The following is a 16,266-nucleotide window of genomic DNA, read 5'->3' as shown; positions in this document are numbered from 1 at the left end:
GGCAGCAGCACCTCCAGTGCAGCAGGATTTTGGCACTTGGGCTCGTTGGTGCAGGTGCTGCGGCACAGGAATGCAGAGGTTCTGTGCCCTGTGCTCCTCCTGTGCCCCAGAGTTGGCCTCGCTGGCACCTTTAAGAGAGCTTTTTTTGGCCCTTGCCATGCAATATTAACTTGCAAGCGATCCTGCCATGTGAGACCCGACTGGCTTCAGAGCTCTTTAGCTTTCACACCCTGTCTGCCTGTTAAATTTTTCATTGGAGTGATTCTCCAACAGTTTTCTGTCAATTGCTTCTGGTAGCATGGGGATCAGAGGGGTCAAACAATGCCGTGGGGAATCATTAAATATTTACGGACTTCTGCTGTTAGCACTGTGGCCAAAGGGGCTTTTGTATTTCTATTTGTACAGGCAGTTAAAAGCCACTCCTGTCTGCACCACCTCCCATTCCTCTTTTAATGTCAGCGTCCAAAGTACCATTAAAGCAGGGAAGGTACCTTTGTGCATCTCTCAAATGGTTTTTCTGTTCTTGCCCTGCTTGATCCTCCTTTACTCATGGGCTTTAGTTAATCCTAACGGGTCTTAATGGACCTAAGAGCTAACCAGCATGACAGAAGTGGCCGTTTTGGGCCAGGACTTGTCCCCACACTGGGGGGGAAGCAGGGGCAAAGCACATTGTCTGAACCACACGGGAGTAAATTCAGCTTCATCTGATTCCAACGAGAGTTTTTCTGCATCAGGACTGAGTGTAGAACTCAGCCAGCAGAGAGGCCTGGGAGACTTTTGCTGCTGAGTGGAGCAGCATTACTGGCCCTGTGATGGAAGCTTACAGCTGCCCCGGGTACTGGTGAGTCGGGCTGCTGTGTGCTGGGCCAGTGCTGGGAAATATGGCTCAAAGCACTGTGAGATAGCAGAGGTGAAGGTGGAATGGTTTGCAGGTTCTTGTGTGCTGTGCTACACTGTACTGCAGGGTAAATGCAGCAGTGATGTATCAAGGCTTATGGCAAACCAAGGACAGCTTCTCATAGCTGTTCCTTTACAATGTTAAATAAATAGAGTAATTTGGAATGATTTTTTTTCTGTTCCTGTGGCTCAAACTGACTGGCAACCACAGTGATGCTGATCCGACTGTGTAATCGTAACTTACTGATTACTGGACTGGGGTGTGCAGGTTAGAAGAGACAAAATCCAGAAGAAACACCGCGTTCCCTCCCCCAGCTTCCCTTTCTCTTTTTCAGGCACCTCTGAGAGCTCAGAGATACCCCCAGATGTGTCCTCAAGGTGCTCTGCCCCATCCTGCCATGCCCCATCTCCCTGCTATGCTCCCCGCTGTTTGTACTCTGCCGGCCAGGCTCTTGCCTTTGGGAGCCCCTTCCCTGGTGCTGGGGTCCTGGGCCTGGCCATGAAGGTGTGCTGGAAGCAGGGTAGAGCTCTGCAGCTCCTGTTCTCCCAATGGGGAATGGCACGTCCTGCTGAGCAGCAGGCGGCTGTTTGCAGCGCTCTGGGTACCTGCATACATCTCATACAGCCTCCTTGCTTCCTGCCCTGCATGTGCGGGCACAGCCCGTGTCTGTGCATGTGGGATGACATAAAAAGCCTTCGTATAAATGTCCTGTCTGCATACCGACAGTCTGTATGCATGCAGCTGATGATGAATGTATGCGACCATACAAGCACCTCTGTGTGTACTGACACTGCTGTGCTTAAAACAAGAGCACACGTACGTCCCTGCCTGCTGATACCCACCATACCTGCCCAGGTACGTCTCATGTGTTTTCCACAGTGATGGACATGGACACAGAAGAACACCGTTATGTTTCAGCACATCCACTCAGCTCCCCGCTTGCTCTACTCAGAGAACTTACCACGTTTGTTGTTTCTGAAAAGCTGGAGGGATGGGAGCCAGCCATAGGGAATCACTGAAGGGCAGTGCTGCCTGCCTGCAGTGGATCTGCCAGTAAACATTAATCTTGGTCAATGATTTACTTTTTAAACAAATGTATTTTAAAAGGATATGGAAAGACATCAAAATAAAACCAAGCTAAAGGAACATTCATTAAATATTAAATTCATGAAATATACAGCAGCGTGAGCTAATGCGCTGAGAGCACAGCCCTCCGGTTGGATCCAGCTTATCTTTTGAGAGAATAAAATCTTTCAATAATGAATTAGCTATCATTTAAATTAGTCCACCGTGCATTTCGCCCATCTACAGTGCCTTGGTTTTTGTTTGACGCAGTGTTGGGTTTGAACAAAGTGTCAGGAAAGATGGAGTGAATAGGCTGCAGGTTTGGCAGCTGTGTTAGCTGTGGTCCATTCTAGTGTAGCAGCTTCAGTAGCTGGTTTTCCCCAATGAGCCCACGTGTGGTACAGTGGTATTGATTTCCAATAACAAGCAGCTATATGACATGCATTCAATACAGGGTGCTTAGCCAACTTTGGGTTCCCTTTTCAGTAACCCTCTGACATTCCTGTGACCTTAGAGAGCAACAGCAGTGCCCATGAACTCGAGTAATCCTCCAGTTTCAGTTGAATGCCCTTCTTAGAAGTAAAGACAAACAGCGATCGTAGCTTCTGTGATCACATTTCATTTTAGTAGTTCTCTGTACCAGCATAAGACCGTAAGCTCAATACTGTGTACATATTAAGTCATTAGCCATATTCTAAGCTCTATTCTATCCATTCCTCCCTTAGAGTACTTTGCACCTTGTATCTTTGGAAAGAATATATAGCATTGCTTCATCCCACGCAGATGAAATAAACTCTCTGCTCTTGGAAGGAAACAGGCAGCCATGTTACTTTGTGAGGCATCATGTCACAACAGTTGAAGGCAGGAAGCAGAAAACCGCCAACAGCCCCGCTGTGCTCTGCTGAAACAACACAGAAAGATTGTAGGTGGTTTGTGACCAGCTGCACTTAAACCTGGCTGGAGATCTCCTACTGGGATATGCAGTTCGATCCTTCCAAAGCTGCTGCCAGGTCCTTGTTTAGAATAGAAGTGAGACAGACCTCCATTCCACAGTGGCATCTCTCACGTGTCCCTGCAGGTTTGGTTTGCAATGTTTGGTTAGTACTGATTGCCAGGGCTCTGCTCATCTGATAGTCACCCATGTTTCCTGCAGCACCTCAGTGTGGCAGCCACATGCTGACCACTCCTGTCCCCTTTTCCTTTGAAAGAGGTGAGGGATCCAGGGCACAATTAGTTGTTTCTGCAGCAGTCCCAGACAGAGGGTGGTTCACAGTTCTCCTGTTCCTGAGCAAAGGAAAGGAAAGAGACCACATAAGGTTTGTTTTAAGCCATCCTTGTACTGAATATACATGGCAAACTGTTACAGCAACTTCAGGGCTGTCAAGCTTGTACTTGTCTTTTTGTAGCCCATTGAAAAGCAAAAAATAGCTGCAACACACTGAGCTCTGACCAGCATATCTTCTGTGCAGGGACTTGGAAGGAGGGTAGTGCAAAATACGTGCATCAGGTCTGCATGGAAGGTGTCAGGAGTTTGGCAAATGCTCACCTCTTTTCATCTAACGTGGAATAGAACTGGCTAATTACAGACAAAGCCGTTCTTGACAGAAGTTGACAGTCCAGGGTTTGTTACCTTGAGAGGGATGGAAAACATTCTTGCTCTTTTTAATAACCCTTCTGTTGTTTGTGATTGAATATGATCCAATTGCTCTAATGGAGGAGAATATTATGCACAGCATGAGTCAGCAATGCTTTCCTTCTGGAACAGCTGACAGCAAAGAAAGTTCCCAAACTCTCTGCAGAAATATTCCTCCCCCCAGATGAGGATATGGGCTGCATCTGCCAATACCTGATGGTGCCGCCTTTTGATATGGACCTATGCTTAAGGTTCATTTCAGGTTAGAAGACGAACTCAGTATGCAGCACAAGCACTTGTGAGCATGGTGCAGACAGAATGGAAGCCAGTCACAGAAGTTTGGAGTTCTGGGCGCTGGGAGCTTTGAAGGAGGGTTCGTGGCAAGAGAAAGATGTTGACACATCCAAATGCTACGGCACATTTGAGGTCATCCAATAAACAAGAGTGGGTTGCTTCTTGCAAAATACAGATCTATAACCACCAAGTGAATCTCCTCAGAGATCACCCCTTCCCTCTTAGTGAGATTGACGTTTGCAGTGTTTTTGTGTTGTGTCACAAGCAATGACCTGATCTAGCATTCCAGGTGGGATCCAACATTTTCCTTTGGAAAGAGCGTTTGTACCAGTGGTACCAGCCCAGAGTGTAGCACTGCTGCTTTTTAAAGGATGAAAGGTACTGAACCACCCAGATTGCTCCCCGTTGGGTACCAAGACATCCACCCTCCTCCATGCTCCGTCCTAAGGTCAGTCAATACGCCAAACTCTTCTTGCTTGTGAGCTGAGAGCTCACTTGGTGCCAAACTACATCCACAAAGGTTTCTGCTCTTCTTGTGGTCTTTGGAGGAAAGGGGGGAATTCAAGCACATAAACAAGTCATGCATGTCACGAAGTTCCTACTAATTCTCAGAGAGTTTACAGCAGAGACCCAGACCATAAAAGAACAGTGTGATTGCCACAAAGAACAGTGTGGGAAAGCCAGTATACATGCGTGTGCAGCCCTCCCACACGCACCCTGACTACTACCCCAGATATAGGCATGCCCACAGATCAGCACCTACACACAAATGCTTTTGACACACTTATTCTCAGCATCTCATGTTCTCTTACAGCAGCCTCAGTCGGAGAAAGAGAGAAAATATGTTCCTTCTAACCTAATCTTCTAATGACCTTTCTGCTAACCCCACTTTCCTGCATATCTCTAAGCTGCTGTGGTGGTGATGGGAACAAGATTCCAGTGATTTTGCTCCAAAAAACTCAGCGGGGTCTGTCTGTGAGGTTGTGATGTGCTGCCCAGAGATTCAGGGTAAATGAGGAGATAAGAAAATTGTCCACGATGATATCTCTCAGCCCCCTGTGGCTCTGCCACAGTTCTTGCAGAGCCAAAGGACTGGGACTGTGCTGCAAACTTGCTGCAAATGGGCTCCCATCACTTCTTCCCTTCCTGGACGGTGAACAACCTTCCAAGCCTGGCAGGTGATTTCTGTACTCTCTTTGCTTTGCATTTCCTGTAACTGCCTGCAACTGCAGGAAAGAAAGGTAGGAGATCAGGCAGCTGCAGTCATTTTCTGTTAGCTGGTTCATAAAACTCTGGTACAAGTTAATATTTAGGGGGTGACCATCTCGACTTTTGTTGAGAGGCACTCACAGTTCAGTAAGATGCACTCGGTGTTTCTCTTTCATTGCTATCCCTGGCAATTTGGGGCTGCTGTGGATCCTCCTGGCTCCTCTGCTCAGCTCCCTCGCTCCAGGAGGAAGAGGAAAGGGGCACTCCTCGATTGCAGGGTATTCCTGGCCTCTGCTGCCTGTCACAGGGAGATTCATTCTTGGCAGTGAGGCGATGCTCTCTTCTCTCTCTCTGGAATTGGAGTCGTTTGTCTTGGGCAGGGGCTCAGGCGCCTTGCTTGCTGTGTGGCAGCTTCTGCTCGAGGGAGACATGCACTTTGTCAGTAAACAAGGAGCCTGGAGAATGGCTCCAGCTGACAGAGGACATTATTAATGACAGGCACATTGATTGAGGGTAGGTCGACCTTTTATTAGCTGCTATAAGAGGGGAAAGAGAAAAGGAGCTGAAGATAGCAGCCTTGAGAGGAGCTGGGAGTTTCAGCATCCTCCTGCATTGTCTCCTGCTGCAAGGGCCCAGGGCTGGCACAGTCCCTGAGGGGTGACTGTGCATTTCCCTTGTGTCGAGGATCTTCCAGCCTTGACAAGAGGTGGCAGGGCCAGCTTGCTTTGCGTGGGTGTGCTCCGATGTGGAGATTTCCAGACCAGAGCTTCCCCACCCCCTTTGTCCCTGGTACAAGTTAATATTTAGGAGGTGACCCTCCCTGCCTGCCCTGCACACAATGGGTGTTTTCCAATCTGACTTTGAAGGGCCTGGGGGCCTTTGGGCACCTCCTCCCCAGTCATTCAGTGAAGAAGGCCCTGACAGAACCTGAGAGGAGGCTGTTCCTCTTCTTTCCTTCTTGGGAAGAGGTTGGTGCAAGGAAGACTGAGAAGTGCTGTCCCACATTGCTGTGCACATCTGGCTGTGACTAGAACTGGAGAAGCTGTTGGCTCTTGTAGCTGCATTCCTAAACTCACCTCCACACTTGGAAGAAGCCTCTAGACTCTGAAACAACTGTTGGTGCACCTTACAGTCATACTTAATTTACCACAGCACCATCAGGATGGAAGCAGAATAAGCCCTGCTTTGTCGTGACATTGATAGCTCATCCTTCCCTGTCCTAGAGCCTTACAGCTGCTGGGAGAGTGAGTCTTGGGCTTCTGCACAAAGAAAGTGCTGCAAAGTGCTCAGCCCATGGGTTGGTCTTTGCAGAGCCTTTTGTTTGGAACCACGCTTGCAAAGGAAGTTGTGACATTTTTCAGCTGAAAGTCTGAGCATCCAACAAACCTGCTGCAGAGGTGAGCAATAGGATCATTGCCGGCCTTCCTGAAGGAGGAAATTCTTCATGGCATTGCATGTGGAACTGCGACCACAGTGGCTTCATGGCTCAGGATGCATTCACTGTCCTGTTCAGGTCCTGTTGCCTGGGGTGATGGTGAGTTTTGTGTTGCAGTTTAAACCTCCTTTTGGACTGAATGCTCCAACGCTCAGCCTGAGAACAAAGGAAAAGGTACAGAGGACTCATCCCTTTCCCTTCAGAAAGGATCCTGTTGTCACAACAGGCCTAAAGCACAGTCTCAGCGCTAGTTCTTGGTTATGGAGCCCCTTATTTAGCCCAGGGGTCAGGTGTTTGGAAACAGAATAAATGGATCTGATGTCCAAAGTCTTTGCTTCACATCGCCCGGCCTGGGGCCATTCAGATTTCTGGTTCAGGTGTGAGCTCATCTACAGTAGACACAGGAAAACCCACTGTTGCTTTTCTACTTGCAGAAAGCTGGTAAAACTTTACCTTAAGACTTGCTCCAGGTATCTCCCTTGTGGTTAAAAATTACTGTCCTGGGGCTGAGAGCATCATTGGGATCCCGGACTGCTGCCTCCCGGCTTGCATCCAGTGTGGCAGGAAAAGATTGAGGGACTTGTGGGTCTGCTAGTCTTTATAAGCTGAAACAGGTCCCACCCAGCTAAATGGTCCATTTCTGCTCCAAAACGAGCTCTGCGCTCTGCTCCAAGCCCCTAAGTGGATTGCCTTCTGGCCAGCCTAGCTCTCTGGTGATTGAAAAACTGAGAGGAGTCAGAAGGGGGGTGGGGAGGGTTGCGGTGCTCAGAGGCTGCGTGTACCCAAACTAGCTGGATTCGCTGAACTCATCACCGAAATCGCTTCTTGCAGTGCCTCTCTGTTTTAATTCTGCCTGAATCAGCCCTCTCCCATGAGTGAAACAATCTTGCCTGCAGATTGAGGGGGGTGGGAGGGATTTGAACATTAATCTGATGTAGATTATACATCCGCCTCCCTCTCTCCCCTTCTCACTCTCTCTCCCTCTCTCTCCCTCTTTCTGTCTGTTTCTCTCCCCTCCCTCTCCTTCCTGCTTCATCTCTTCAAGAAAGTGAACATAAAGTAAAAGCACGGAGAGAGAGAGGCAGAGAGAGAAAAAGCTCCCTGAAGAGGGAAGCCCCAGCAGCCAGTAGCTGTTTGGATTTGCCTTGCGCTGCCTTTCTTGCTTTGCTCCCAAGGAATACCTTTAATGGGATCATTTGCTTCAGTTCCTTTATAACCAAGTCCACCGGAAAGGCAGACTCAGCATATTATGGGCAACTGTGTGAAGTCTCCACTGAGAAACCTCTCGAAAAAGGTATGTTCCCCAAATCAAAGTGCACTGTGCGTTTCCACCCCCGCTTCGTGGGATGGGTGACGTCGTGGGCAGGTGGGAAAGGGGTGGGAGAAACACACGGATGTGTCCAAAGGGTCCAGCTCTCTGCAGGAGTCCTGTCTGTAAGAGCTGCACGTGCAGGTGCAGCCACTAGAGCCTGGGATGCCACAATGTGAGCGTAAATCAGTGCGTGCACACGCATGCACGTGAGTAGGTGTGTGCCCCACTCTGTGGGTGTGTGGCTGAGCACTGCTGTGTGTGCAGGTTTGTTCCTGCTGGTGTGCACAACACACTGACGTGCAATTTCAGTGCATCCTGATGTATGTGTCTACCTGTGAGTTTGTGTCCGTGTGCACACGTGTGTGCATGTGCTTCAACCAGGAGGTGTCTGCATGAGTCTGATGGTGTGTGTTGTTTCTCCTGGGACATACATTCATGGGCACGTGAGGGGATGTGTGTTTGTATGTACTTCTATTGGTGCTTACATATCAGCACAGTTAACGAGCGTATCTGTAGTACGTGTGTGTCCTTTATGTCTCTACACACTCAATGGGAGGTGTGTGAGCTGGTGGCAGTGTTTGTTGTGTGTGTGCATGTGGGGAAGGTGTGTAACACACCTGTCCCTGCTTGTATGGCTGCACGTGCCTCTGTCTCATAGTGTGTGTCCTCACAGAAGTCTGCCTGTAGGCATGCATATGTTTTTACGCGCATCCATCCTTCCATACGCACATGTCTAGATCTGCTGACATGCATTTGGGTACAGAAGCATGCTTTTCTGCAATCTGCCCATGCCTTTGAGGCATGCACAGAGGCATTAGCTGTGTGTTCATGCGTCGTGTCGCACGTCAGTGTGGCCCATGTGTGTGCTGCACTTCATATGCAAGTTGCCATGTGTGCCTGTTCGGCTCCAGTCCGCAAACTGCCCCATGCTGAGGTTTTAAAGTGATCCCAGGGTGAATTAGATTCAGGAATTGTTCTGCTCTAAGGGACCAGACTGCAGTGAGAACAGTTTGTCCTAGTGGTGTTTCTTGCCTGACTGCGGAAGGCGTTGCAGCACCAAGTACCTGTCAGCCACGCAGCTCTTGCTTGGCATTGCTGAAAATCCAGTAACTCAGCAAAAAGCTGTTTGATTCACTCCTCAGGAAGTTAGGCTGAGCATCTGAAATACTTAAGTGAGGTGCTACATCTACGGAGACCTTGCTGGCAGCAAATGCCACTGCCATCGGGATGCTGCATGCAGGAGACCCTGCAGTGAGCAGAGCACCTCCATGCTAGGGAGGCCTAAGTTGTGCCTCTTCTGTGTGGGAGCATGGTTTGCTTCTTAGCAGCTGTAAACAAGGCCAGTAATGGTACAGCTGTGGCACGAAGGGCATAGCTGGGATACATGAGGAAGGAGTTTGCAGTTTGATAGTGCCAGGACTGGTCCCTGGGTCAGGGTGACCTTCAGGAAGAGGCAGGAGGTTTACCCAAATGTACATCCAAAAAAAAGAGCAGTCTGGCTGCTCCTCGGCTGCCTCTGACTTGCAATGAGAGGAGCTGGCTGCAGCTGTGCTCAACATGATCAAGGAAATTGCAATTAAAATCTGAAGTGTGGCCGGGCTTCTTGAATCAAAATAGACTGAATAACTTACAATCTCTGTGTGATCAGTCTTTTAGGTAATTTATGCTTTCGTTCCTAAAAGCTGCTTCAAATACTGCGCTTTAGAAGTGCTATTGAGAAGGCCTGGGAAGGCAGGAATAAAGCGGGGAAGTGAGGAAGCTGAGTTAGAGAGTTCTCAGACTTCAGCCCAGCCTCAGGAACCGACCCTGAGACATCCTGAGGGCTGTGCTCTGGGCTGTAACACACGTGGTTATGGTGGATGCTTGGTGGGTCACTCATGCTGCACGTCTTCATTTGGCTTTTCTGTGATCCTTGTCTTTTTTTCTTAGATTTTACCTGGGACAAACTCAGAGGAAACACAGTGAGGAAGATGAGGCCCTGGGTGGTACTAAGTTATATTGGGAAGAAGCAATCGCTCTCTGCCTGCTACTCTCCTGTGTCCTCACCCTACTCCTGTCTCCCTAAAGCTCCTTTGAATGTGAATGTCCAGGGACCACAGCACTACTTTGCTGTTAAGCCTGAACTACCAGGCACAGCTTTCTTATTGCTCTGATCTCCACCATGTGCTCCTGCCTCAGCGGGTGGAAACAGAGTTAAGGTGATTAGGAGAAAGGCTTAGGAATCTGAAGGCCTTTTGCTCATAATATCCATTCCTGAGGGAAAGTTAATGGAGGGACATTACCTGCTCACACTTTTCTTGCATTTCACTGGAATGGTAACGAGGGACTGCAGATGATGTGTGTGTGAAATCTGAACTTGGGTACGAGGGTTTATTCTCTTCAATATGTGACTTCAACCAGAAAGCTGGGGACCCTTTCCAGGTCTGGCCTAGTTAGGGACTCATCCTCATCTGTTTGATGATGATGTTCAGGCTTCTGTCTCCCAGTGCTGGCAGGCAGCAGGCTTGCTTCCCCCAAGGACCCTGCTGGTTGTTCTGGTGCCTTTCCACCCTCAGTGGTAATGAAGAGATGCCTCTGGACCTGGTGCTCAGCAAAGACCCTCTGGCATGCGGACCCTGTCCTTTCCTTCTATTTTCCTTGTTGTTGCATGTTGCCTTCCCCCTCTAACAGGCAGCTGATATTGCTTTGCACCCCTGTCGTAGCTTCCCTCCTGGCTCTGCCTGGATGAAGGAGGAGTGTGGTAGAGGGGATGCTTTCAGGAGAAGCCTGGGGGGCTGCCAGGCAGAGGGATTCGTGCCTGGGGCTGCCTGGCAGGGCAGCAGCCCCTGCAGGGGTCTCACTGAGAGACCTGGTGCTGGATGTCTGGCTGGCTCTTCACTGCTCCTGGCAACTGCTTCGTCAAACTGGCAATATTTACACACACAGGAAAATAATGGGATGATCACCCTTTGGCACTGCTGAGAGAGTTGGCAGGGAGCTCTATTCATTGGAAGGGTCAGAAAACAAGGATTAGGTGCAGGCAATGGGGCCTTTGGTCTTTCATCCGTCTTCACCGGAATTAAATGCAGAACTGATGTGAGCTATTTTAAGTGAGTCGTATTATTTACAATACTAAACTGAAAAAATGTGCCAAGAAAAAAAAAAAAGCTGGTAATTTTTGGAATGACATTGTGCTGATGTCACGATGCTGTGCAGTTCAACACAGATGCCACGATATTTAGCTGAGCTGGTAATTCGCCAGTTGTGGATGGATGCTCATCTTTCAGGTTTTAAAGGACAAGCGTCCTGTGTGTCACCCTGAATTGGAGACAGACTTTTACCTTCTCCATGACAGCAACAAAAATGCTTTTCTGCTTGATAATTTTCTTCCTTCGCAGCTTGCTTTTTGGGTTGCTTTTGTTTTGGTGCTTAATATTCACATGACATTATACACCAGCAGATTGGTGTAAGACCATAAAAATGCAAACAAGCCATGTGTGCAAGGCAACAGCACACAGACACAGCACGAAGATACAGGAGGTTTGGTAAGAATGAGAGGGGTGTGTGTGCATGTGTGTGTGTGGTGCTTCAGCCTGAAAAAGCACCTCAGGCTTTAAGGAAAGGGTTAATGGAGGAGACAGTGACAACTGACAGAGCATCTCTGATCACCCCTGGGAGCACTGGATGTAAAAGTAGTCATTCCTGAGGAGGAATCTGGTGTATGATTAATGTTTATTCTGTAACACCAAGGGTCCTGTGGGTTGTGCTGGCTTTTTATAGCTGCATGGGAATATCAGGATAAGATGTTTTTTGCAGAGCCAGGGAAATGCATTTCTATAAAAGGAAAGCAGTACCTCCTTATAAAATCCAGTGCTGGATCCTGTTCTGGAGCCCTGGCTGAGCAGGACCTGCACTTACAAAAATGTGCAAATGGACAAAGTTGTTATGCTTGTGACTGACCTCCACTTGGAAATGTCAGCAATGAGAAGAGGTCAGTGCAGAACCTGCCTGAGACCTCGAGGATGTGACTAATTAGCACTGGAACAAGGAGTGCGAGCCTGCTGCTGGCAAAGCTACCTGATGCCCTAAAAGGCCTTTTGATAACACTGTACTGTGCATGATGCTGGCTGATGAGATGTAAAGCCCAGCCAGTGTCTGGGGAGGCCCAGCCTCGCCTCCTGGGGGGGCCCTGGCCAACCAGGCTCTGCCAGCAGCTGTGCCCAGGGCACGCGTCCCCTCGTGCCGGGCCGTGCTTGGCCTTGGCAGCTCACTTGAGGAATCACTGAGTCTGCAGCCGGCAGTGGGAGCTCAGCCCTTTGGGCTCAATCAGGGCAGATGTGAGAGTTGAGAGTTTGATGTCATTTCAAAGCAAAACTCTCCCGGTTGGCTGTACTTCTGTCAGCTTTTGAAAGTGAACTGCTGGACTTACTGCTTCTATACAGACCGTAATAGATCAGTGGGGGGGGACGCAGCGTGGACCAGATGAAGGAAGTTTAGCAATAATGGCTCTGCGAGGCGGTTCAGTAAATCTTCAGAGGAAAGGCTGGGTGAGACAGGGAGGTAACGTCCTCTGTTGTGTTGTTTGCTTGCTGCTGGTTGGCTGGGAAGATCCGCCATGAGGAGAAGACGTGCTATAAGGCTGTCCAGACGAGCGAAGAGGGGCCGTCGGAGTACCAGGGTCCGCTCATGGTGCTGGCCCAGAACTGCGCCGTCATGCACAACCTGCTGGGGCCAGCATGCATCTTCCTGAGGAAGGGCTTCGCAGAAAACAGGCAGCCTGTACGTAAGTTACACCCTGCTGGGTGAGACACGCACTAAGCCACCCGGACCTGAGACAGGGATGCGGGGCTGCCCGTGTGCTCCATGTGCGTGGAGCTCTGTAACCCCCAACCCTGGGGCTCGAGCATCCCGGCTCCAGCTCCAACAAATGCAATCACAAGCAAATGTCTAACCTGAAGGATGTGCAAAGATATCCCTGTAACTAAACACCAAGTGAGGGGGATTCTAAAAGCGCGGCTGTGACAAACAGATCAAAGCCTAAACTCAAGCAGATGATGTTACGTGGATTTAGGAGGAGAACTTAGGACCTTGGGACTTACACAGTCAGATGGACTCCAGAGGAGTCCAGTGTTCAAAGCTGTTGTTCCAGCAAGACTTCCACCTCACATTCCCAGAGGCTCAGATTAGCATTTAAGGCTAAATAGTCACTTTCATGCAAATCAGGGCATCCATATTGGGAACAAGCTGTCCCACAGAGATGCCCGTATTTGTTACCATTGCTGTCAGCTCGCAGCAAGAATGCAAATACAGGCAGAAATGAGTGAGCATCTGCCTCCTTGCAGAAGCCCAAACGTAGTCTCTCATACGCTCTTATACGCAGCCTGACGCTGCAGCGTTCCCAGGCAAAGAAACCAAGGAACATCAGTCTGTCCTCACATTGGTAAATAGTGCCAGACGGCCAAATGCTATTGCCCGTACACACAGATAGATAGCAAAAACACATCTATCTGTCAGTCACACCTATTTATGACTGTGTTCGTGGGTATCTGCATATAAACAGTGAAAAAATATACTTGTATGTAAATCGAGAGGTATTCATGTGGATGTGTTAAATAGGCAGGGACATGCACACCAATACCGTATCTTTCCATGCAGTAATGTGTATTTTTGCACATAAAGATTCATTCTGACAGTAATGCATTTAAAGACATGGACAAAGAAACCTGATGAGTATGTGCAACGTTACACACTAATCCTGTGCAGTTCATATTCCTCTGGTAAAACAAAGCTCACCCCAGTTACCCGACGGAGCTTTCTTGCCCCTGTAGGAAATGCCTTACACAGTTGTGCACTGACATGGTTATGTACGGCTGGGGGACACACCTAGATCTTAATTTCCAAAACCTCATTTTCAACCTACAACCCAACAAAGAACTGCAGTCAGTCATTATTGATCAAAGGGATTTTATTCTTCTTAATGTTCAGCCTCTAAGCGATCACTTTCCTTCGGTCAGTCATTAAAGCACCAGGTGTGACGGTGTGACACCAGCACGTGGGCTGGCAGTGCCATGGGCTGAGCTCCCACTGTAGGACACGGGCCCAGCTCCCTGCAGAAGGCTCACGCTGACAGGTAGCCGTGCTCAGCCCTGGAAACTCAGCGCACCCAAAGGCATCCCCAGAATAGGATTAGTGATGTCTCTGCCCTGTCGTAGAATAAGTGCATCTGATAAACAGCTTTGTTTTTACTGACTCTCTGGACCAACAGGATTTATTGTGCACGGAACAGAAATAAACGAGAGTAAGACCATTATGTAAAATGGGCTCTCTGAGGGTCACCTCTGCTCATGTCGAGGATCTGAACTCTGGACAGTTGTATTCCTCTTTCCGTATGTTCCCTACTCATTTCTTCTCAAGCTGTTTTCCTCCTGTATGATTTTTTTTTTTTTATCTTCCAAATTCTTTTCTGCAATTTAAACCAGAAAACCTCTTGGTGACGTTAGTTACCACTTGAGTCACATTCCTGGAGGGACGTAAACCCTCCTCCTCCTTTTGCATTCGCAGCCTGTGGCTCTCTGATGATATAATCTGCATGTGCAGAGATGTGCTGGAGCCCTGTTGGCGTGTGGAACGAGAGCTGAAGCCCTCATTTCTGACACGTGTTGGTCATGTTGCTTGCAACGTGGTGAGTGGGGAGGACAGGCTTGTGATGGCTGCACTGGATAAAGGCCTGTCCCGTCCTCAGGCACTCACAAGACAGCAGTTCTGTGGCTGTCAGTACCGCGGTGCCAACCACAGCCCTGCAGCTGCTGCCATATGGAGCGCTGGTTGTGAGCTGGTTGCACTGAGGTGCATGCGGTGTTGGTGCTGCCCATGGCAGTTCTCATCCGCTGCTTTATGTGAGGCAGGAGGGCAATAAAGCCTCCTGCGTCTAGTACATGGGGCTTGGACTGCTTTATTGCTTGGTGTTCATGAAAGCAGAACAAATGGGATGACATGTTTGAAAATACCAGGTCTGTGAAGGATGAAGCTGCAGAGCCAGCACGCTCTGACAGCTCCATCCAGCGCAGAGATGCCTCTGGGAAGGTTATGAGCTGCACGCTGGTCACTGCTCTGGCACAGCCCCTTTTGCACAGACGTAAACCAGCGTGTGTCCTAGTTTGTTGTGTGCTCCGAGCAGCCGCCATTAGTTTCCAGAGGAGCCTGTGGTTACATAGCAAAGGATCATCCTTCTCAAACCGTCCGAGGGTTCTGTCTGCAGGGACGTGTGGTGAGACTGCAGGACAGCTGGAAGGCAAGGAGAAACTCCCCATGGCCGAGGGGAAGAGCCGAGAGTCAGACGACAAAAGAGATTCCATTTCTGTGTTTCCAGACTCTCTCATTTTTTGGATTTGCCTGGGAGCCATGAGAGGAATTAGAGCGGGCATTTAAACCAGGCAGCAGCGCATTTCCATGCTTGTCTCTTCTTCTTGGTGCGGTGTTGGAATTTTCCTATACTTTTTTATAACCTCCCCCTTCTTCCAAGAAATTCAGACTGGATGTTGCAGTGTTTCCTGAACATGGTGAATCCTTGTCCTGTTTTGTTTGTAGATGACCTTGAGGATGTACATGTTGTGTGTCTGCCTTCATGCTTGGTTCCAAAGTGCTCGTGTGAGGCTGGGAGGAAGGGGAGAGCTCCTGCCTTTCTGGGGTGACTGGCTGTAGGAGATGGTGCTGGGGGCATTGGCTGAAGCTCCTGGCTGTCCTTGTCCCGCTGGCAGGACAGGGATCAGGCAGGGATCCAAGCAGACAGTGCTGTAGCTTCTGGTGGCAGGAGCAGCTTCCAGCTATTTTGATCTGGCTGTTTCAACAGTAGGTAGGAAATACAGTCAGAGCTCTAGAGCAGCTGCAGGGCCGGTCTGTGCTCCAGGACTTGTGCTGGGGAATGACGCAACGAGCCCTGTGATACTCACAGCACTGTCAGGTGGGGATGCTGCACACACAGGGCTTGTGCTGGCCCAGGTTTCATCTGTCTGGGGGAATATCCTTCATGGCCCCGTCCAGCAGGTGGGATGGAGAGGGGCTTCCACAGAAGAGCTATAGGTAGATGGTATTAAACATGTCATCACCTTCTTGTTTCTTCTCTCGCTTTCTGGCTTGGCCCCAAGACTGTCCCCAAAACTGTTTGCTCCAACATGTTTGAATGTTGTTTGTGGCAATAAAATGACATTAACGTAGCGTGTTCCCTTTTTGCAGGATAGAGAACTGCGTCCAGAAGAAATTGAAGGTAAAACTTGTCGCTCCTTCTGTGTCACCTTTCTCTCTGTCCAGTAAAACATGCTGCCATGGTTGGCACCCAGGGGGTAAAATAATTACAGCAAATTGCTGGAATAATTCCTGGCAATCCTAGCAAAAGAAATAATAAGTAAAACTGCAACAGTGCCAACTGTAGAGGAATTTACAGG

General features: G+C 49.1%; 1 protein-coding gene across 4 annotated transcripts in view; it reads left to right on the top strand.

The window, feature by feature from the left end:
- Positions 1-16,266, top strand: part of CABP1 (calcium binding protein 1) — a 33,839-nt gene that overhangs the window by 12,983 nt on the left and 4,590 nt on the right. The window contains exons 1-3 of one of the 4 annotated variants that reach the window (XM_085556180.1): positions 7,580-7,828; positions 12,434-12,604; positions 16,058-16,088. In XM_085556180.1, coding sequence (XP_085412306.1) covers positions 7,784-7,828; positions 12,434-12,604; positions 16,058-16,088 — 247 coding nt within the window. In that variant the 5' untranslated portion in view covers positions 7,580-7,783. Of the gene's footprint in view, positions 1-7,579; positions 7,829-12,433; positions 12,605-16,057; positions 16,089-16,266 lie in introns of those variants that run through there. The other 3 variants (XM_085556179.1, XM_032447795.2, XM_085556181.1) reach the window with 3 other exon arrangements.

This window comes from Coturnix japonica, chromosome 9 (genome assembly GCF_054131305.1).
Source record: "Coturnix japonica strain WE chromosome 9, WE-NBRP24, whole genome shotgun sequence".
Lineage (NCBI taxonomy): Eukaryota > Metazoa > Chordata > Aves > Galliformes > Phasianidae > Coturnix > Coturnix japonica.
This window is presented reverse-complemented; position numbering and strand designations above follow the sequence as displayed.